The sequence below is a fragment of the Mustela erminea genome, chromosome 12 (genome assembly GCF_009829155.1).
Source record: "Mustela erminea isolate mMusErm1 chromosome 12, mMusErm1.Pri, whole genome shotgun sequence".
NCBI lineage: Eukaryota > Metazoa > Chordata > Mammalia > Carnivora > Mustelidae > Mustela > Mustela erminea.
In genome coordinates, this window is record NC_045625.1 from 11,224,140 (window position 1) to 11,247,239 (window position 23,100).

The following is a 23,100-nucleotide window of genomic DNA, read 5'->3' on the forward strand; positions in this document are numbered from 1 at the left end:
CCTGCTTCTAATAAGGTGGACAGGCCACTAGGTGCTTTCACATCTCTGCTTGTTTCACTGAGTCTTGACCAGCTGGTGAGGAAGAAAGCACAATACGCATTGTGCTAACAAGGAGACAGGCGTGGAAGACGTGTGCTTGAACTGGTAGCTAACTGACGCTGCGTCACCAGCAGCAGCTCTGCCTCTCAGGGCCACCCCCCACCCCTGGCCAGGGCCACCTGACTGACCGTGGGAGCCCAGTGACTAGCCTCTGGTCCCGCCTACATGCTGGCAGTGCCACGTGCCTGGCCGGTCACCAGGCCTCCTCAGGAAGTGGGAACACAGGGCTCCCCCAGAAACTTCAGGGTAAACCCACAGGGCCCCCTTCCTGTGTTCACTCCAAATGACTGATCCTGCAGACGAGGTAACTGCCTGCCTTCCAATCTGGTGGCTTCCAAAATGTACATTCTCCCAATGGAGCCAAGGTTTCTGAATCTCTTTAACATAAAGCTTGAAAAGCCAGTTAAACCGAAGCCCAAACTAAGCACTGTCATGTCTCCCAGAGATCTGGGACAGAGGGGTTTGGCTCCACCCCCCAGGAACAGCTCTTGGAGTATGGTTGCCTGCTCGTCTGTGCACATGGAGAGCTCTGGCTTGACAAGCATGAGCTGGGTCACTTAGTGCCAGTCTCACACTTGGCCGGAAAAGCTGCCCAGCCAGTAAATGCCTTCTCAGCAGCCTTGGCTCCGAGTGCCTTGAGAAACCCCTTCTGCCCCATTGAGCTTGGAAGTCACACACGATTCCCTTCAGTTTAGCCACGGACATCTCCAACAGATGTTCCCGTGTTCCCCAGACACCTCAAACCACAAGCCTCGAATCTGAAATCTGACATACACACCCCCCCACCAAACTCTCTCCTCACCCGCCATCTCCACCTCAGTGGACGGCACCGCTGTCTCTCCAGAAGCCTAGGTGCGCTCACTCTCACCTCATGACCTCTCCCGCCTCCTGGACACTGCTGGATCCTCTCCTCTCCATGGCTTCCCTCACGGCTGTGGTTCAAGCTGTGTTATCACTCAGCGGGACGGTTCCAGTCTCCTGACTGGCCTCTGCCCTCCAAACTTACCCCACTACACACCCCACCTGGCCTTGCGGGGTCCACTTAAGGGATCCACGAGTGGCCTGGTCACCTCCCTGCTCCTCCCCACCCCCAAACATTCCCTCTTCATCCTTGGCTTGGCACACAAGGCCCTTCATGGTCCACCTGTCTGGCCTCAGAGCAGGTCCCTTTTGTAAATCCCCAGGCTCCCCTGGGGAGAGCTAGCTGCTCCCGTCTTTATGCTACCCTTAGAGCTTGGCACATGCCGTGCATCTCCCACAGCCTGTCATTATTTCTTTAAGGCTTGTCCTCCCCTGTGAGAATATGAGCCTCTGGAAAGTCTACCACAGGCCCTGGCGCTGCACTGGCAGGCAGTAAACGTCTTAAGGTTTTATTATTGATGTGGATTTTTAAATTGATTAATAATTGATTGATTATTGTTTAAGTACGCGCTCTGTGTCCAGCCAGTTACTTGGTTTTATTTCAGTTGCTACGCTTATAAATCTGTTCATGTGAAGAAGAAAAATGAATATTCCATTAGTGGCCAAAAACCACTTCCAAATCACTTTCCATAAATAAAGGTTTTATGTCCAAGTAGAAACAGCTTTGTATTATAGGAATTTAGATCCTCTTAGTTCATGTTTTTATGAACTCCCAAGGTCTAGTCCTGTATGCCTCAGGAAAGGGAGGGCGGGGAGAGAAACAGAGTACTGGGACACCTGCCCACAGCCCCAGGATGGGTTGACCTAGGTGGCAGGGGAGCGAGGGAGAGAGCAGGCTAGGGAAGAAAAAGCCTGGCGTCCCCTGAATTATATCGTGTAAAGCAAAGAGTTTGTCTATAAAAGAGACTAAGCTGCATGACCAAATGCAAAGTATTAATTTAACTTGGATTATGGTGGGGTTTTTTTAAGCTTTAAAGACATTCATAGGGAAGTTGGCAGATTTGAAGATGGACCGGGATGTTAGTCTATGTATGGTGGAATTGTTAATATTCTGGTTTGGCGGGGGGTTATCTTTATTCCTAGGAAATGCACACGGAATCATTTAAGGGCAACATACCAGGACGTCTGAAACTTGCTCTCAAGTGGTGTGGTCAGAATGTTGTGCAGGGGCACACATACCCATTCATGGAGACAGAAAAAGAAAATACAGCCCCATCCACCACAAAAATGTAACTACTGAAAAAGCAGATGCTGAGTGGTCGCTGGGGGGCAATGTGGGAGAGAGGGAAAGCCCAGATTTTAGCATTGGGCTGCTGTGGAATTCAGTTTCAGCTCTGTGACTATCTAGCTGTTACGAACTAAGCTCAGTGAAATCAGTTTCCCCATCTGGGAGTGGGGATAATAGTATCCTTGTCGTGAGTTGTTGTAATGGTTCCGTGAGTCTGTTCAACCAAGTGCTGCCCGTAGGCCCTCGGTAAATATGTGTATTTCTCCGGGGGGAGGGAGAGGGGGAGAAGGGCTAGCTGTCAGTCACCCAGCGACTCAGCTGCCTCCACTGGCCTGGCAGACCAGCACACGAAGCTCCCCGAAGCTCTTGGTGGGAAAACCCACACCTCATCGGAGCCAGGCTTACGCCCCAGAGCAGAGGACCAGGGGCTGACAGCATGGCCAGGAGATGGCGCCAGAAGGAGCAGGTGCCCGAGCTCCCGGCTGACTAGGATAGTGGGCGCGGGAGGCCATGGGGCACGCTGGGGCACCAGATGTGACGAGCATCGTGGGCGCTGGTCCCAAGTCATTTTCTTGGTCTAACTCACCGCCATGCTCTCGCAGTCCACAAAGCAGAGCCCTTGCCCACTGCTCTTTCAAACCCTGTTCCTTCCAAATCCTATTTCCCCTTTTCCGTCACCCCTCTTTCCTCTCCCTCAGCCATGTCTGCGCGTGAGAAGGCAGGTGCTACTGCGGTGGGTCCCCCAGTGCAGCCCCTCTGGCTCCAGTCCAGCTGTTGCCAGCTGCAGCGTGACCACAGGCTGTTCTGCCTTCAGTCCTGGTGGGGTGGCCCTCCCAAGTTGTTTCGACTCGTTCGCTGCCGTTCCAAAAGCAGCAAGGTCCCTAATTGCTGGTGGGTTTGTCAGGTCTGCCTGGGAAGGGTGACTGACGGGCCTGTCCATCCGTGTGGACTCACTTTTTCAGAGCCCAGGCTAGCCCAGAGACAGCTTTCCACTGGGAGGTTCACAAGGCCAGGGTTTGCTCCTCTGAGCGCACACGTTCGATTTGGGAGGGAACACTTGCCCATCAAAGGGAGAACTCAGATTCTGGAAATTCGGAACAAGTGGAAAATTCCAGAGAATTCCGCTTAAGCCGGGCGTGCCTGGGAGCTTGAGAAGGCCGGAGAGTTCATCACTGGGGGTGAATTTCCTGGCGCACCGCAGGCGGCCTGGGAGGTGTCAGCAGCCAGGAGAAAATGCAGGTTCACAGGCAACGTGCTGCATGCCCCATTCAGCCCAGGTGAGGATGGCTGCAGGACTGGGGGCCAGGCTCCCTCCCTGAGCCCCCACCCCCTAGGACGTTTGAGCCCTTTAGCGGTAGTCTGAGCACCTGTTACATGCCAGGCAGGGGGTGGTCTAAGGACAGTCATGGGAGAAGCATGAGCATGACTTGCTCACCGCGTGCCCGGCACTAGGCCAAGACCCAGAGAAACATATTCCAGCTCCGGTTGTCGTGCTAGGCGGTCCCCACATGTTAGCCCACTTCGTCCTTTCAGCCACGGAGGGGAGCCTCAGGTAGCATCTCCCCTTGCAGAGGGGGACACAGGCCAGACACAGAGAGGATAGAGACTTGGTACAGCTTAGAAGCAACAGTCAGGATTCAAAGCCACGTTGCTTGTGACTAGAGCTCAGGCTTGTACCCCAGCTCTGTGCTGAGATCGTGGCACCTTTGTTCTGGTGGCCCCGGTACCCGCTTCTGACTCATTCCTCTTGAGCTTCTCTTGCCCCGTGTCTTAGTGTGTCATGGGCCTCCCCCAGAGCGGCGCCAGCCCAGTGGACCCCAACATCCCTCTGTTTCCAGGGTCACATGTTGCTGTCCTCAAGGGGTCAGTGAGGCAGGGGGGCCTCAGAAAACATCAGCAAGCGCTGAGATAGGCAGGCCCTTCGGTCCCCCAGAGTGTGACTGTCCCCAGGATTCCCTTCCTGATCACAGACTCACCTGGTCAGAGAACTTACCCAAATCTTAGGGCCCCACCAGGGTCACCCCCTTCCAAGCTCCCCTGCCCACACCTCTTTTGGGCTGGAGGTACCTGCTGTTCTCCACATCAAGGCCAGTGCTTATCACCTTGCAAGACCCTGCTAAGTGCCCCTCTACCCTGGACAGAGTCCCATCCTTTTGTCCCCAGCTCACAGTTTATATAATTCATCTCACTGCATCTGCCCCAGGCCAGACCCCACGCTGGGGTCGTGAATCCGCTCCTACCCTTATCCACTGCCAGGAATATCCTTCCTCTTCTCTTCCTCCTGACAAAAGCCCATCAACCTGTCAGGGCCACTTTGAGAGCTCCTTCCCGCAGAACCCCTCCCTGACTCCTCCAAGCAGAGCTGTTCCCTCCCTGCTCGGCATCGGTGCCATCCCCTTGCCTGACATACTGTCCCGGTACAGGGACAGTGTCAGCCTCCATTCTGTGACCTTGGCTGCCTCACAGGGCCTGGCACAGATGACTTTTGCCCAGGGGGAGCTTAGGGAATGACCAAGTAGCGAGTGAGCGCAGACTTGAAAGGCGGCGAGTCACAGAAGAGGTGGGAAAAGTGGGAGCACTCTTGAGCAGCCGGTCTTGAGCAGCCGGTCAGCTCAGCAGAGCAGAGGGACCCGGACACAGGGGTGGCTGGCATTCCGTGGTGCCTGTGCTCCCTATTAAACCCCCACGTGCAGTGCCATGCTTGGGTGACAGGCCGCCTGTATCCCCCGCATCTCTGCCCACCCAGCAGCGTGACAGCGGGGCCTCTTTGCCAAGGGACTGACCAGAGCCTAAAAACAGCATTTCTTTTAAGGCCTGCGCCAGAGCAGCTCGGAATCCAGCTCCCTGCCAGGAAGATATTGAGCCCAGCAGGACAAGAGCAGGAAATCTGATTCAGCGAGACCAGAGGAGGCATTTTCTCAGATTAGAATTCTCTGTGCCAAAGGTGGGGAGTTTATCACAGTAGGGAAGGGGAAATAAAACATAAAATATTGAAAATAAATTATATCCCACAAGCAAGATCCTCTGGGAGAATCAACTCGGTGTCAAGGGGCCATGCAGGGGGTCCCCCCACCATGGCTCTGGGAGTGCTGTGCCAGGAGCCACCTGTCCTGTTGTCCCCCAACGGTCCCTAAGCACCCGTGTGAACTAGGTAAATTATTCACCTGGCTGTGCCCAGAGGGAAGGTATGACAGGGACGAATGGAGTGGTGGCCCTGGAAGGAGGGGCCAGATGGGTTGGGTTGGTTTTCATAATAACGCGGACCCACGGTGTGGGACTCGGGCCTCGGACAGGGATCACCTCACTTAATCTTCTCAGCAGTCCTGTAAGATTCATGCTTATTATTATCTCCAGAAAGCCAGTGCTCAGAGAGGCTAAGCAGCTTTCCCAGGGTCACACCGTAAGCGGCAGCAAGAATTCCAAACCAGGTCTGTCTGACGCCGGAGACCGGGCTCTCCCTCCCGTCTGCCCCTCTCATTCACACGTGCTTCCTGAGGCGTCTGGTTGTAGCTGCCGGTAGCCTGGGACCTGCCTAGGCTCCAACAGTGTGGCTTAGGATGGCCATGGAGGTCACGGTCACTCTGTTTTGCCTCCTCCTCTTTCCTGGCCAAAGCTCCCAGCCACTGCCTGGATTTGGGACTTGGCTGTCTCCCCAAAAATAAACCTACAGAGTTCCAGATTCCTTAGCACTGTGGGGGCAGGGAGGGGTGTGCCAAGCCACAGTGATGCCACCCTCCTGACGCCCGCTGGCATGGGGCAGGGTGCCCAGTAGGTGCCTGCCTTGTTTCACAGGACCTTACCCAGACTGGTGTGGAAGGGTCTAGACTGCCCCGCTTTTCAGGATGGTCAGGGGCCTCACTCTAATCCCCTGGCTGGGAGAATGGATTCAGAGGCAAAGCCCTGGCTTCTCCTACCTGGCCTCCAGCTCCTCTGACCCTGAGGCAGCTTGGCAGCAAAGGTGCATGCCAGCCTCCTGCACACGCGATCTGAGATCGCACTGACCGTGCCCCTCATTTAGGTTATTGTTTGGCCCACGTTCGTTTTATTGTCAGTCTGCTTCGTTCCCTGTCTTCTGGAATATTGTATCGCGCTTGTTTGTTTATACTGCAGAGAATTTTAAAATGTAATAAAAGTACGGAAACAGAATATATAAAAGGGCCTTCTCCCAGGGGATTGTTGATTATATCCCACTTGAAATGCAAAGTGTGGTATGGGATTAACATTGCCGGGAAGCAGTTGAAACTGAATTTCTGAGAATTTGCTGCCCATCAGCCATATGGTTCCATGGTTACAGCTACTTTCTTGGCCCTCCCCGGCAGGCCCCAGTCCCGGACTCCTTCTAGGTGGATCCCAGCTTGCACTTTTCCAGAGAGCAGACAGTTTGCAGAGGGACAGTGGGTTGACTCTTGACAGGATGATGCCTGGAGAGGCCAGGTGGGCTAACGTAGTCAGTGGAAGCCAGGAGCCTGGGACCCTCCAGGTGTGCTCACCAGCGGATCATTCTCGCCACAGATTGGGGTGCAGGGGTGCGGGAGAGAAGCTTCTTCCCCAGGGCTGTCTACCAAACACTTCCATTCTCCCAAGCCACGAGGACCAGCTAAAAATTCTTCCCCTGCTGCCCTCCTGTCTTTGTGGCTAAAAATCCTGACGTTTTTTGCCAGGCAGGGCTCTGAGTTATTCTTTCATGCCCTCTTTAATTCCTTCCTTCACTTATTCAGCTTATAATGAGGCATGTCGGCTGCCAAGCCCTGCCCCAGGCCCGGGGGTCACAGAGGAAGAAGACGTTGTCCTGCCTCCTTGGCCCTCATTGTCTGGGAGAGACAGTCGGCAAACCATATGGAAAGAGAAATGCTAACGGACCTAAGTGTACTGGCTGAAGAGGGGCCGTAAGCTGTCTCGGGAAACCCAGGCAGGCTTCTCAGAGGAGGTGACATTCCTGGTGGATCTCGAATGGGAAGTTTATATTAGGTGGAGCCAGAGGAGGAGGGCATTCCAGGTGAAGAGAGTGACATACATAAAAGACAGGAGAGGCTGCATCTTCAGAGAAGAGGAAGGGCTGATGTGGGGAAGCAGGAGGCCAGGGGGCACCCGGCGAGGGCTGGGAGCCAAACTGCGGAGGTGGGCAGGGCCACGAGAACTTGAAATGTATCTTGTGGGTGTCAAGGAGCCAGTGAGGGTTGTGTCTGAGGGAATGGCATCTGGGAAGCTGGACGCCGGGCCCCCGTGGGAAGGGGAGGAAGAAGGTGAAACAGGGAAGCTGCTAATGAGTCTGCTGACTCGCGGTCGGGAGCTAGTGGGCGTCTGACCTCAGACCCCATTCTGGCCGTGAAGAGAAGGGAAAGATTTGAGAGATCTGGGTGGTCTGCTGGCTGCTCTCCGTGGGAGCTGCTGGTGTCCTTCCTTAGAATGAATGAGGCTGGACGCACACTGCGGTTCTCTTCCTCCAGCCAACGTGCTCTGATGAGATTTGAGGCGCCAGCCATGACCACGGGAGCCCCGTCGGTGTCAGGGCCAGTGGCCATCGCCCTCTATAGCCCAGGGTGAAAGTTCTGCTGAGGGACAGAGTAGGAAATAGGGTCCAGTGACCTCCACCCTCTCTGTCCTGCTTTTGCCCCAAGGCTGTCTCCCAGCCCCCTTCCTTTTTCTACTTTCTCTGGGTCTTGGAACCAGGGTGGCCATATCTCCTTCCAGCCTCTCCGCCGTCCCAGGGTATGGAGCGTTACGGCTCCTGCTCTCCGGGTCGCCAGCTCTCTGGTGTCCCGGGTCACTTCCGCCACAGATGATGTACAGTATTATGCTAAACCAAGTTTACGGGCAGCCCCTTAAAATGCAAGCCGCTGCCCGTGATGGATGGAGAGCAGGCGCTGTTTAGCCGACCACTTTCGGTTTGTTGCAAACCTGCAAGAACCACACACAGGCATCTTGTTAGGCCTGTTGCGACAAGGACCCCATAAATAAATAGCAGAGTGCGTCTTGGTGCATCAGGGCTGGAGTATGGAAATAGGGGCACTGTATAAATAATACATATTTACAAAACAAATATATCAGTGCGTTAGCGTACGCAGCCATAACCAAATCACCCAGCATAACAACCCGAAAGGCTCCGAGGGTCGCCCACGTGGTTGGCTTCCATCCATCAGTGTGCATCAGCATTAGAAATGACCGCCAGAGGGAGGGGGTCCTCCTGCCCGCTGACCTCGAGGCCTTTGAATTGAGGCAAGTGGTGGGATCGCAGGTGGGCGTCCTGACACACAGCCTTCCTGCCAGGGTCTGAAGCCTACCGCGGCCGTGTGTTCCTACAGATGTCTTAAGGTCTGCCGCCAAACAGAAGGCTGATTAGCACCAAGTTGCAGGATGTAATGGGGTGCACCTCCAGGAAGACAGCTGGCTGGAGGGGACGGAGGGGGCCGGCAATGGACTTTCAGATCATGCAGATTTGCTTTGGCTTACGAAAAGAACCCGTGGTGGACTTTCCAGGTGACTGTCACCAGAGGCCTGTTCCTTCCAGCCTTTCACCCCGAAGGCAGGGCTGGGTTCTCAGAAAGGCAGTTCCCGGTCTCCGCTGCCCCTTTCTGAGCCATGAACCCCACTGGGCATCTGGCTCTAGCATCTGGAGTTCCGAAGAAGCAGCTGACAGAATGGCCACTGGAGTGGGCGCCCCTCCCCTCGCTCGTAATGGCACAATGCTGGATTTCAGTATTTTAAATGAAAAATATATGCAGTTAGCTGTGCGCTGACAATGTCCTTGAGGATTTGACAGTGAGATTTTCCAGCAGTTGGTCTTCGTTAGGATCCTGGCGGTGTTTAATAAGGCAGTCGAACTGCTGGCACCTTGGGTTCCTGTTTGTTCTCCGAGGGCTCTGGGGCTGCTGCGGTAAGCACATCGACCAGAGCTGATCATTACAAGGGCGTACGCCACCATGAATAAAAATGTCACACGTTTTCCCATCTCACAGCGGTACAAAATGTCAGTCCTGTCAAACACACATTGCGGGGAGCTGTGTGCAGTCCGTACAAATTGGAGAGCTGCATATTCCCCCAGCCTTCTGATATTCTTCATTTGAAGCTGAAGAAAAACAGTTGTTAACCTATTAGCTAGGATTTTAAACTCTGCTGAGGCGGTGGAGGGGTAGACTTTGACACAGATAGAAATGTATTCCAGGGTCCAGGAATTTTAAAACCCCGTTCTCCATCCATTTGTTACAAGGGAAGAAAAAAACCCCTCTGTCGAGTGAACCTGACTGTCTTTCTTTAACAGACACACTGGGGAAATTTGGGGAGGTTTCACATCTAAGCTTGCTGTGGCGTCCCACTTTTGCATTCCACTCAGAAAGTCTCCTGCTTTTTGGGATGGCCCTGGGGCTCAACCTGTTGAACCAGGATGCCTCTAGGTTGGGAGTTTTTCCTGATCAAAAGCATGCCAGGAAGGTTGCCAGCCTTCCGGACTGAGCGACTGGCATCCAGAGACAATGACTGGTTGGTCCCGGTCTGTGGAATGCTGGGAAATGGCCTCCCTGGTCATTTGGTGGCCGGTTCCACAGTCCTGGACAAGCATGTACTTTGCACTTATCATGTGCGGGCCTTGTGCCGGAGCCTCGGGTCCAGGTGGGAAATAGACACAGCACTGCCTTTGAGGGGCCTCTGTGTTCCCGGGGGGGATGGAAGAAAGAAGCCTGAGTCTGTCAAGCCAGGAAGAGAGACATGGCTTCCAGGGAAGGGAGAGACCCGAGGGATGGGCAGGACCTGTCGGGTAGGCGAGCGCCAGAAGGGCACACAGGACGAGCACGTGATCGCGAACAGCAGTAGCACGTGAGGGACAGGGCAGGCTCTGTATCGGGGTCTGGCCGGAAGGGGCCGCTTGTGGTGGTGCGTTGTGGGGTGGGTAGGGGCAGAGCCGGCCTTGGCTGGCCTGCCAAGGGCAGTGTGTGGGACCATGACCCGCTTTCCACGCTGCCGGGGGATGGGGGGCTGGGGCAGGGAGGGCAGCGTGGAGGCTGGCGCGGCATCAGATTCTGACCAGAGGCTGCTGTGCAGTCCTCTCTCTACCACCGCAAAATTAGGAGAAGATTTTTATTTTCATTTGCTAGTGGCGTTCTGCATGGGGTGGACATCGTTCTGGAGATGATAAATTAGCCTCGGTTTTGCTGAGCTGGTCCTGGCCCTTAAATGCACTGAGCAAACCCTCACTGAGGCAGGACGCAGCCTGGGAAAATGCAGGTGGCAGCAAAGATGGGCCCTTGTGTGTGGTCAGAACAGACGTAGCAGGATTAAAAAAAGCTCAAAGTGGTTTCGGGGACAACTCCCTAAGGAGAGGGGAGCACCCTTGGTCTTGAGGGGCTACGTTTTAGCACCTTTTCCTTCTGCTGTGCGTGTATTGGCTGTGATGGAGGGAGCGTGGGCTTCTTGGGGGTCAGACACTGTTGGGCGAGGAGCCAGGCTCTACCATCCATTAGCTGTGAGGCCTGGTCTGGATGAGTCACTGAGGATGTAGCCTCCGTTTCTTCATCTGCCAAATGGGGTTGTCAAGGTCATGAGAGACCTTACGTGTAGAGTTCCCAGCAGAGGACCTGGTCCGTAGTAAGTGCCAAAAACAGTGCTGGTGTGTGAGGGCCTTTTCTCTCCCAACATCTAGAAGCCCCTCCTCCTGTCCCCCACCTCCTGGGAGTGTCACCCAGGCACCCTAGGCAGCACCTCCAGCTTCTGTCTGGGCAGCGATTGGCACATGTCAGCCGAGCTCCCTGCCCAGCCACCGGCCGCCGCCTCTGGTGCCCGACCTCCGGCCGCCAGTGGGTGCCCCCTATTCAACCCCAGCAGCTGCACCTGACTAACAACAAAAGGCTCCCCTCCCCCTCCCCACTTCTGGCCCTCCTCCCTGTTCGCCCCCCAAGCGGCTAGGGTCACCCGGCCCCCTCGCAGCCTTCCTCACAGCTGCCTCGCCGCTTTTGTTCAGCATGTGAACTTCCCCATCAGCCAAGCTCCTTGCACGGGAAGTAATCAGGGATCTTGACAAGGCTTCAAACCACAAATGCCACTACAAATTAACCAGCACCACTACAAAATACTACTCCTGTCAACATCAGGGAGGAACGCCGTGCTCTTCAGGACCAGGCTGAGGTGTCTTTCAGCTCCGCACTCACTCACTGCAGAGAAAGGGCCTAGGACCAGCCTGCCAGAGTGGCCTCGCCAGGTGACTTGAGGGGACCGAATCCTAAGTCCACGCTCTCCAGAGACAGTGGCTGACAGACCCCACGGCAGGGGCTGCAGCGTTTCTCGGACGGCCACCATCGGTTCCCTCTCAGATGGTGCCTCCAGGCAGCATGACACAGGGCATGTGGAGACCTTCCTCTGGAGCCCAACAGCCACAGACTGAAGACCAGCGCCACCAGCTTCCTAACTATGTCGTGCGAAGGTCAGCATGGGGCTTCCGGTTCCCCGTCTAGAGAATGGGGGTCATGATAGAGCCTCTCTCCAGAGTCTCAGGACTGACTGGGATATTCGGAGTGACACTGGCCCATCCAGGGCCCTCCAAGATGAGACACCACCCCCACCCCACTCCAGTCCCTCCTCATAAAGAAGCACCTCCTTGTCACCTGCTATGGGCAGGTTGGAAACTTCTTCCTCAACCACAAAAGAGAAGTCCACCCTGGGCCACATCTTGTAAGAAGCATCCCTCTGAGACCATAGCCCCGAGCTTAGAGCTACCTCTGCAGGTGCTTAGGGCCCGAAAATGGCCAGGATCCTGTCTGGGGGCCCCGGACCCGGCCCCTCCAGTCACCCTCGCTGAAACTCTGTAGCCAAGGCAGGCATTTGATCCTCCCAACAAGCAGGACGGACTCTCTGAAGGGTGGACGAGAGGCCCGAAGGTAATGACAGTTGCTGGGGGACAGGTAGGAGCCGTGCCTGAGAGAGCTGGTTGGGCATTTCAAAGGAGACACTACTCCACACAAATATAGCTTCAATACACTCCTTTTTGGAGGCGTATCAAAAAGAAGCCTCTTTTATTTCCATATCTTGCATAATAGCGGCTTTCCGGTCCCAAGGAGGAGAGGAGCCCTGCTCTCAGCCCAGAGGCCTTCTGTAAAGCCACGGAAAGCTTTGTCTTCTTCTCCCAGCCAGCGCCGTTTCATGCGTAGGTCAGAGCACTGATATGGCTACTGGCCAGGAAAATTAACCAGGTGAACTCCTCCTTCGTTAAACAGTGACAGAGCTTAATCGTGAATTTTCTCTTCTCTCTTCTGGCAGCCTATCTGATTGGGGCATACCCCTAGAAATGGGTCATACCCCTAGGACAGAGAAATCCCAGGCATCTGTCCAGCCTCCCCTTTGGGGACACCAGGGCCGCCTCCTTGTAGACTAGATAGAGTCTGATGGGGAAGAGAGAGCTCAGCATCATTCAGACACAGGACCTGAGACCCCCTTTGGGGGGCCTCCAGCCCTTGGAAAGGGGAAGTGCAGGGGCCCTGGCTGCCTCCCTACCCCAAGCTTTGCATACATAGCCTTCTGCCCCAGGCATCTTTGTACTTCCACATCCTTCCCCTTGCAACCAGGCTCTCATTGGCGTCTGGCCTGTCTCCCCGCTGACTTTGACATTTCACCTTCTGTGTGGCCTTAGGTAGCACCTGTTCCTCCACCGGCTCCCTGTGCCTGCTTTCCCAGAAGCCAAACAGGGTTGCTGATGGTGACCTTGAAGGCATGATCCCAGGTGTGCCCTCCATGGGGACTGAGTAAATCCATGCTTCACTTTCTAAACAGTCAGCCCCTCCCCCGCCCACAATTAACTCGGGATGAGCTCTTTGACCTTATTCCAAAGGGCCGGTCATCCGTCATCCGCTGCTCTCTGTGACCCAGGGAAAGCCTTTGCCTCCCCGCCATCTATGAAATGGGGTAATGACCTTCATTCCCGTCCAGAGGATTCCCCTGGCTAGCGAGTGAGCTGGTTATGCCCCGGCCCAGGCAGGCAGGAGGTGTTTTGGCTCTGCACTCTGTGCAGGCTGAACCTTCCCCAGCCCCTCTCGCACGCGCTGCACACTCTGCCCCGGGTCGTTGCCACCAGTCCGGCATTTTCCACCCCGGAGCCCAGTGCAGGGCATCCACTCACCCATGCTGCCCAGGTAATTAAGTTGCTATTCCAACGCGACTTCCCCTCCTGACCTTTTGGAAACAATGTGTTTTGCTGCATCAACAAATTAACTGCAAATCAGATGCTGTCCTCATACATGTGGGTTTCTTATCCAGTGAGCATACTCACCTGGTCCGCACGGCTGACTGATGCAAATGTCAAGGGCCGGGCAGAGGCCAAAGAGTTCCTCTCCTCTTTGGGACTTCTGTGTCAATCATACTTCCGGGCTTACCCTCTCACGTTTATATCTTGCCGTAGTCAGGTGGCCAGGGGTGGTGAGTTCACAACTTGGAGGCTTGGGCAGGGCCCTGTAGCTTGGGGGAGAATATCTGTCCTTAGAAGCCCACCCAGGCTCCTCCCATCCGTCTTCTACAACAAGGACACCAAGGCCTCTGATATGTCCCTCCCTGCCTAAATCCCTCCCAGCTGCTCTCCAGAGAAAAGCCACATCTCTTAGCCTAATAGTCAAGGCCCTATTATGGGACCTACCCCTCCTCCACCAACCCATCCAAGGGCCTGGCCTGCCTTGCCCTCATATCCATCCTTGCTCTAATCATAGTGAGCCACATAGTTCCCCTCTACCATGCAATTGAACTTCCTCCCACGCCCATCTAGTAAGCTCCTCCTCTGGACCCCCAGAGACCTCCGCAACCCTCTCTCCTCCCTGCATTGTAACCCCTTCGATCAGAGAGGGAGCCCTTGGAGGACAGGACCATATCTTGCTGACTGATGTGCAGCGTACATGCCATTTATTAGTTGAATGTTTGTTAGATGAATCCTCTGCCTCCTTTGGAAGGCCCTGGAAAGAGCTGCTCAAATAAAGAAGGAAGGGGAAGATGTGAGTCACTCTCTTACCAGCCTTTTCTCTTAAACAGATCTCTAACAACAGATTCTAACTTCAAATGGGTTAGAAAGCTGTATCAGAAAGGATTCCAGACGGCTTTAGAAATTTGGGTTGACAAGGGTAGTACAGTGTCCTAAGAATACCTGCTTGTTTTAGTTCCTGCCACTAGCTGTGTGACCTCATACTAGTCCCTTAACCTCTCTGGGCCTCCTATTTCCTGCCACCGTAACAGGGACATGATCCTCCTCTAACTTGCCTCACCAGGGGATGTAAGGTTCAAAGGAAAGAAGAGAAGCAGGAATGCTTTGAAAGGAAAACACATCATATAAATAAGAGAGATTATTATTAAAATCCAGTCACCTTCGACAGTGCATCGCTGATAGCACACTTCCTTGGAAGACCAAGGTCTTCACATCCACAGGACTTTTCTGGGAAGATTTGTGAGCCCAAAAGGGGCAGAGGATTGGCTGGGGTCATCGTCAGGGGCTGGGCCAGAGCCCCCAGCCAGAACTGCAGCCCTACACTGTCCTCTCGCCGGAGCCTGCGACTCGTGTGTTATCCCTGTTTTACAGAAGAGCAAACTGGGACTTAGGTTGAAGTAAGTCACCCAAGCGGCAGAGCCGGTAGTGGACTCAGCTAGGAAATGGCGGAGCCACAACATGAACCCACATCTTTCTAACCCAAAGTATATTTCTGCAGTTTCAGCCCAAATACTCTTTGTATCTAAGAGAGATTTTTTTCCGTGATGTGCTTCAAATACCACCAGACCATACATTTCTTAAGGACAAGAACTTTATTATATTTTTTTCTGAATCTATGGGCCCTGACTTTATTCCATAAACACACGCAGGAGGAATCTTTCCACTACTCGGGAATGAAACTTCTTCTCCAATTGGACAGGACCTTCGGGAAAACAGGTGCATGTGTTGATTATCAAAACCTCCAACCCCACCATCGCCCCCCACCCACCCCAGCCCAGCTCAGAAAGTGTGAGATGAATTGTTGAATGGAACTCTTCTTAGCAAGAGATAGCCAAAGGCCCAGCCTTCTGAACTCAGTTAAGAAACAGCAGTCCGTGTAGCCACACTTTGATCCAGCCAGGGAATTAGGGTTCCCATACAACGTGATTTCTGTGCAAAGGGGCCTGGACTTGGCCCTCTCAGTTCTCGGCTCCTTCCAAAGTGAGGCTCTCCTGGGTTTGCTTCCACCTCCTCCAGCAGTGGGAAGAGCACTGGACCCACAGTTGAGGCCTGGGACCCACTCCTGGCACTCCCCCATTACCAGCTGGGGGCCGTGCGCGGGGCGCTTTACCTCTCTGCGGTCTGTTTCCCCGCCCACAGATGGATGGGCTCCTTGCCACTGGGGCCACCGGAAGAGCTGAACAGGCGGGTCCGGGCCCTGGACTGTGGGGTGAGGGGCAGAGAAGAGTGAAAGTCGGTCTGCACCCTCAGGGAGTAGAAACGCGTGGGGGTGCCCCTGGCTCACCCAAAAGACTTTCAGGGTGTGCTGGCCAGATCCGCAGCCTCCCCAGGCCCCACTCACACTGTCATAGCCCCACTTTCAGTTAGTCTCGATTCAGCCTCCAACCCTGGGGCCACGTTCTGGAAAAGGATGTCGAGTTGATCCTTCCCTGGCTTCTTACTTCACCTTCTCTTCCCAGCCAGATCACCACCGGTCACCCCTGTAAACTCTTCTAATTGTCCCCAGGGTACTCCGCTCTCTCCAGCCTGTGTCCCCAGCTGTCATCCCAGCCCAGCAGGCTTGGGAAGCTGTCGCAGTGGTGTGTCCTCTGGTGCCTGACCCTGTTTACCCCAGCAGTGAGGCCCTGACAGATGGACCACATTACCCTTTCATAGTGTCTCTAAATCCCCCCAACTTACTCTGCTCACTTCTAGGTCGGGTGTGATCAAGAGTCTACTTTCTTCCCATCATTGATAAAGTCAGTTGCAGAAGAACCTGCACTTCCTGGTGACCCTCAAAGGAAAATAAGTTAATTACAAAATCTGGACAACTTTTTTTGAGTCTCTACACCTGCCAGGGAAGTTTAAGCCAAAAATCATTTGCTGAGCACCTGTTATGGACCAGTGCTGGGCTGGCTCCCAGGATACACAGAGAGCCAAGATGAAGAGGCTTCGAAGGACAGCCTGTGTGCTGTGATGACCCGTGGGCCGGGAAGGGTAGGGAGGGCCTCCTGGGGGAGGTGGTGCATGAGCCAGACACCAGAGGATAAACAAGAGGCACCCAGGGTGAGACAAAAGGAAATGGAAAGGTATTTTAGGCTAAGGGACCAGCATGGAACCTCAAGAACATAGGAGGCAACTTGGGGGATCTGGACGGTGTGTTGGGTCGGCTGGGGGTTGTGGGACCCCAGGGAGATGCGGGGGAAGCCCCAGAGATGAGACCACAGAGGTCTGTAGGTGGGACCCGGCGTCTGGAGGGCTTTGAACACTTCGGGTGGCATTTTTCAGAGGCTGTTAATGGCTAGTATAGGGAAAGCGAGTCTGGGTTCAAATCGATTGAACAAATAGGTCGTAGAAGAAGAAACGTTAATAGGGTTTTGCCTGTTTAAGGTGGGGTTTTTTGGTTGCAAGACTTGGTAGCCTTTGCTGTGCTGACTGGCATTGTGAATCTCCAAAAGGAATAAGGCAATAGACAGCATTTCCCAGACTCATCTGGCCCGTGAACCCCCTTTCCTTCCTTCATACAGTGCGTCTCCTAGGATGCACTGGGAGAAGCTGGCCTTCCATTGGCCTTCCACTGGGGTGATTTAAGCTGGTGAGAGACACTAGTAGGCTTGTATTTTTTTTTTTTTTAAGTCCCCTCTGGAGCAAGCACAGAGATGGATGGGGAGGGGAGAGACTGGGCACCTGGAGCCCGCTAACAGTGATAGTTGCCAACGTCCACTGACAGCCCTGTGGGAAGATCGTGGCCAACATGGTGTCTCTGAATCTTCCTGACAGCCTCCTTGGTGGGTGGGGCTGTGACCTGTGTTTGCACCGATGAGGAACGGGAGGCTCAGATAGTTAAATCACCGGTCTGTAGAAACCCAAAGGGTAGGGGGTCAAGTCCAAGACTGTCTGACCCCGGGGGCTACCCCCGGAGTGCTCTGCCACCCCCCGCCCCCCAGCAGGGGTGGAAACAGCTTGTTCAGAGGCAATGAGCCTTGAGGACTGTGGACTGGAGCAGAATGGCCAAAAACAAGTAAAGGTGGGGGGGCCGCGTGACAGTGGGGGAGGCAGGTGTGGACGAGGCAGCGGCCTGTGCACCGTGCAGGTGGCTCCCCTCTCCCTGTCCTTTGACGTCCACCTGCTGAGCAGTGTGAGCTGAGGGACTCTATCCTCTTTTGCCCCATACTTTCCCTGTAAACATGAAGGAGAAGAAATAGGGCTTAGTGGGTTGCCATGCTCATCGCATGGGGTGGCAGCCCCACCCCCAGGAGGCCCCCAGCTGAAGGCAGAGCTGTGAGCCTGGTGTGGCCTGCACTGCCAACTAACAGCCCTTGACCTGGAAGCCGTAGTGTACCTCCCACCAGACGTGCTCTGCATGTGCTGTGGGGGACCCCCAGGACACTACTGAGTCCCTCTGCCGACTCTGCCACTGGCCCCTTGCTGGGCAACAAGGGTCCAGGATGCTTGAGACATGGCCCCTGCTCTCTGGGAGTTGGGTACCCAGAGTGAGTCCCACGGCAGGTCTGGTGTCTGAAGACTGTCTCCAGCCAAGCGGGGCTCTAAAGCACCACCGTCCAAGAGAAATGTGGCAGGAGCCTCAGTGCAAGTCACGTATGGAATTCAGAACGTTCTAGTAGCTACATTAGAAAAGTAATAAGAGGGGCACCTGGTGGCTCAGTCTTTAAGCGTCTGTCTTCGGCTCGGGTCGCAGTCCCAGGGTCCTGGGATCAAGCCCCGCATCGCACTCCATGCTCATGGGGAGCCTGCTGCTCCTCTCCCTCTGTTGCTCCCCCTGCTTGTGCATGTGCACCTGCTCTCTCTCTCGCTCGCTCGCTCTCTGTCACTGTCTCTGTCAAATAAAAAAAATGAAATCTTTAAAAAAAAATTTTTTAAAAGTAAAAAGAAGGGCGCCTGGGTGGCTCAGTGGGTTAAGCCGCTGCCTTCGGCTCAGGTCATGATCTCAGGGTCCTGGGATCGAGTCCCACATCGGGCTCTCAGCTCAGCAGGGAGCCTGCTTCCCTTCCTCTCTCTCTGCCTGCTTCTCTGCCTACTTGTAATCTCTGTCTGTCAAATAAATAAATAAAATCTTTAAAAAAAAAAAAAATAAAAAAAAATAAAAGTAAAAAGAAACATGAAATTAATATTAAACCACATGGCCAAATTGTTTTTTAATCCTAAGATAGAAAACCAATGTAAAAAGGTTACTGAGATGTTTTACGTACTTGTTTCAGACTAAGTCTCAGAAATCCGGTGTATATTTCATACTTAGAGCATATCTTAATTCAGACTCACCACACGTGGCCATTGGCTGCCAAAGTGGGCAGTACAGGGCTGGACTTTGTCAGATAAAAATGCACCTTTGTGAACGGCGTGGCCAAATGGGAAGGAACCAACCAGAAGCCCCGAGGGGTTTCCCAAGGGTCCGCAGTCTTGGTCTCAAGCGTGTACTCACTTTCCTTACTCTGTCCGTGCATCTCCCACACCTGCTGGGGCATCTACACGGGGCAGGCGGTTGAAAAGGTGGTTGAAAGGCTTGACTTTCAAAATAAAGGGTTAGAGGGTAGAGCCAAGAAGCTGTGCTCTCTTGGTTTTCATTCAGATCCTAATTTCAAAAGCCGAGTGTTTTGTACAATTTTATTTCTTCATCAGACATTTATTTTGCAAATGTTTTTTTCTCCCGAGGAATAAGGATGAGCCCTCAAGGAAATGAACATTTGAAAGGAAGTGCAGGGGTCTGGTGGGAGGGAGACACTGGGTGGTAGATGCCATGTAGCAGGGGGCACCGGGCAGGGGGAACATTGAAGGCGGCATCTGACCTAACCTCTTGGATAACAAATGGACATTTACCAGGCCGATGGGGATGGGGTAGGTCATTCCACACTGAAGAGCGGCAGGAAACAAGGCATGAGAACCTGGGGCCACTTGAGGGTCTGCCCAGGTGAGCAAGGAAGAAGGTTGGGAGGCACGACAGAGCCCAGGTCCCCGAGGACTCGGAATGCCAGCCCCGAGTCTGGTTGCGTTGTCACCCGAGGAGGCAGGGGGGCACCGCAGAGGTCTCGAGGCTGGGGTGCAACAGGGTCGGCTCGCATCTTAGAAGCTTCCCCTGGCCTGTACGGAGAATGGCTGGAGGAGGTCCTGCTGGGAGATGATTACAGAGATCCAGGCCTCAGAAATGCACATGCAGGACCCAGTGACCGGTTGGCGTGGGGGTGAAAGAACGGGAGGCATCAAGGACATTCCTCGGGGTCTGGCTTGGGGGAACCGGATGCTTCCTCTCGTGTGCCAGGTGTGCACATGCATGGGATCACTTCCATGTGTACTGATGTCTTAAGTTTCGCTTTAATGCAGCCACAAAGACTCCGTCCCACCCGCCCGCCGCCGCCCAAGATACAGCGCTCGAGGCCCGTGAGTAGCCGGTGGTTCTGCCCTCCCGCCTAACACTGCCTGAGCCGTTCTCCCCGCCTGACTAAACCTCGGGAGTTTGAATCCAGCTGCCTTGCAACACCAAACCGGGAATTGGGTTTTTCAGCTTCCCTCTCTGTGTGGCATGAACCCGGACTTGCATTTTCTGGGCTTCTCTCTCCTTTGTCCTGAGCCCGTCTGGCACCTTGCCGGTCGGAGCTGTAGGTAGCCGCGAGCCACTGTGTGGTGTGTTTGCCGTGTGCGCATCATTTGAGCCCGTCTCCCAGGCTGAGTCCTATTCTAGCCAATGAGCTTCAAAGTCGAGCTCCAGCCGCCTCTTCCTCACAAAGGAAGCAGAAGTGTGGCAGCAGGGGTCTCGTTCCCGCCAGAGCCGGGTTTGGAAAGGCATTTGATGTCCCTTTTGCGAGGGCAGAGGCTACGCCCAGAGAATCTCGAGCGGCCTCGGGTGGGGACTGGCCTTACATAGAGCCCCACCTTCCCCAGTGAAGTGCCAAGTCAGGGCGGAAAAGCAGGACGACATGCGACAAGCCCCCCAGCACCTGGGAACAGAGTGGGTGAGGCAGAAAGACCCCTCCGAGGTTTTTCAAGATAAATACTGTGAAAGAATCTGGGGTGCGGGGCCCCGTTTTCCTTGGAAGCTCAGACTTTGGCCCTGGCGAGGCATAACCACCGTAACGGGATCCTTTAAAGTGGGGAAACTTGCCAGGACCGTTGGGTGAGGGCTATTTACCAGAAGAGGTGCTCTGCCTCATTCAAAGCAGCCACCGCTCCTGCAGCCCAGCGAAAGAGGTCAGGTTCCCGGCCAGCTGTGACCAGAGTCCCCACAAACCCATGTGCCAGCCCCCGCCCTCCCCCTGACCAAGGCACATGTCCACAGCAATCCTGTGACATGTGGCAGCCAAGGGGTGCAGGTGGCCCTGCCCGACTATGTCTGTTTTTAATACACAGCGCACACGCCCAGCATCGCTTGGGTGGCTGCTCTCTGCGTGGATGCTGGAAAGTTCTGTGGCACTGTTTTCCTTCCCTTCCCTCCCGTGTGTGGGAGTTAGAGGGCCCTCGGGGAGGATGGCGGGGTTTAGATACCTTCACCTACGGCAGTCGTGAGTCTGCAGTTCCAACCACGTGTGACGGATCCCTCCCGAACCCAGTCAAACCACGATGAGCCCAAACCCCATCAGCGGGGCCGGCTGGAACGTTCCTGCTCACTGTCATTGGGAGGAAGGCACAAACAGCAAAGAGAAGCTGCTTTGTGGAACAGGAAGCCCCTCCTGGGTACAGCGCGTGTGATTTAGTGGGAGCTGCGGGATGAGGCACTGGCGGGATGGTTTGGAGAGTAGAGGGAGCTGAGCTTGGGGACCCAGGCTCTGGGGCTTGTGGGCAAGGACTGAAGCTCTGAGCCTTGCCGCGCTCTCCCCTGAACGCGCCTTCTGTCTCTCTGACGTGCCCTCATCCACAGACGCTTTGACAGTGAACGGAGATGACAGTCCTAGAGCCTGATGCCCAGCCCGCAACAGTGGTTCTTACTCTTAATGGGTCTTTAAACCTTACAACTTCTAAGGGAGGACTTGGTTTCTTGGTGACTGTTATTTGCCTACGAGTTTTTATAGTCAGCAAGTCATCCCAGCCAAGCCTCCCAGTAATTCTACGAAGTGGGCATCATCTCCACCCATTTTAGAGATGAGAAAACTGATGCTTAACCCAAGCCCCTCGGGTGGAGACAGGGGTCACCAGACTCGAGAACCTGTGGTCTTTCCAGCATACCAAGCTCCCAGGGCCCTCTGTCTGCATTTCCCTGGAGTCTGTCATAGCATAAAATCCTGGGGCAGTAGGGCGCGTGGATGGCTCGGTCAGTTAAGTGTCTGACTCGAGACTTCGGCTCTGGTCATCACCTCAGGGTTGTGCGATCGAGGCCCACATAGAGTTCCGTACTGGGCATGGAGCCCGCTTTCCATTCTCTCTCTCCCTCTCCCTCTGCCCTCCCCACTTCCCTCGTTCCCTCCCTCTCTCTGAAAAAAATAATTTCTCTCTCCCTCTCAAAATAAATAAATAAAAATTTTAAAGGGTAGGGTGGGGCGCCCGATGACCCAATCTGTTAAGCATCTGACTCTTGATTTCAGCTCAGGTCATGGTCTCAGGGTTATGAGATCGAGCCCTGCATCTGGCTCCACACTCTGTGGGGAATTTGCTGGAGATTCTGTCTCTCCCTCTGCCCCTCCCCCACTCACACACGCACGCCCACGTGTGCTCACTCGCTCTCTCTCTCTCTCTCAAATAAAATCTTTAAATATGATAAATTTTAAAAAGTTGTCTTCTTAAATAATAAAAATAATGATTAGCAGCACCAGCTGGGTTCCTTATGGAATCTCTAGGGCTGTGTCGGGGTTTGGCAAGGATACGGAGGTGAAGAGAATTAGCATTTATTTACTGGGTACTTTTTCTGTGCTTAGGACTGTGCCAGGCACTTGTATAATGAGGGTCTTATTTGTCCCTCCAACAGCCCAGAGGAGACAGAGACTGTTTCTCCAGCTTGCAACCAAAGCCACAGAGATAAGAGGCCAGGCTGGCCTTGGAGCCCAGGCCCGTGTCTCCTTAAGCCCGCCACCCAGAGAATTGCTCTCCGAATCTCCTGTAGAGACCTAGGACCCAAGGCAGGCAGGGGCTCTCTCGCAAAGCATGATCTGGGGCAGGACAGGTATTGGAGACCACTCCCAGGGACTCTGTGCTGTCTCACCCACGTGGGGACCTGTGCAGAGTCGGGGAGACTCCCACTGGCGACTCCAGGCTTGGGAAGGCACACGTGGCCCTGAGAACAGTCCAAGTAGCATTTGCCTCTGCCACTGCGCTGGTGCTGGAGGCTGCTACCCTGTCGCTCGGTGCTGGGCCGGCCCCAGCTTACAGTGTGCTAATGGAGCAGGGGACCTAGCCGAACCAGTTCTCCTGGACTTGGAAGGCAGAGAGGCCTGCCCTGATTGGAATCACAGGTTGGCAATTCCTGGCTGTATGACTTGGGGCAAGACACTTAATTTCTCTCTGAGTCTTAGTTTCATCATCTGTAAAATGGGTTTAGCTGCAGCTGCCTGGTGAGGGTCATGAAGTCACGTGTGTATAGTGCGTAGCACAGTGCCTGGCAGGAAGTGGGCACATATACCCTACTACTGTCACCCCAGATACCTTGTGCCAACCAGAGTCACTGTGGAACTAAACTGGGAGTCTTGGAAGGCTTGGGCTTTCTGGGCGCAGCAGGACTCTGTGCCCCAGAATCTGCTCACTCTGCATCCACTCATGTAGGCCTTTCCAG

General features: G+C 54.4%; 1 protein-coding gene across 7 annotated transcripts in view; it reads left to right on the top strand.

The window, feature by feature from the left end:
* DENND1A (DENN domain containing 1A) overlaps positions 1-23,100 on the top strand; it is a 492,434-nt gene that overhangs the window by 446,594 nt on the left and 22,740 nt on the right. For 5 of the 7 annotated variants that reach the window (XM_032307638.1, XM_032307635.1, XM_032307639.1 and 2 more), the window contains one exon: positions 19,728-19,784. The exons of the other annotated variants lie outside the window; for them this stretch is intronic. In XM_032307638.1, coding sequence (XP_032163529.1) covers positions 19,728-19,784 — 57 coding nt within the window. The remainder of the gene's footprint in view (positions 1-19,727; positions 19,785-23,100) is intronic. 7 annotated transcript variants of the gene reach the window in all.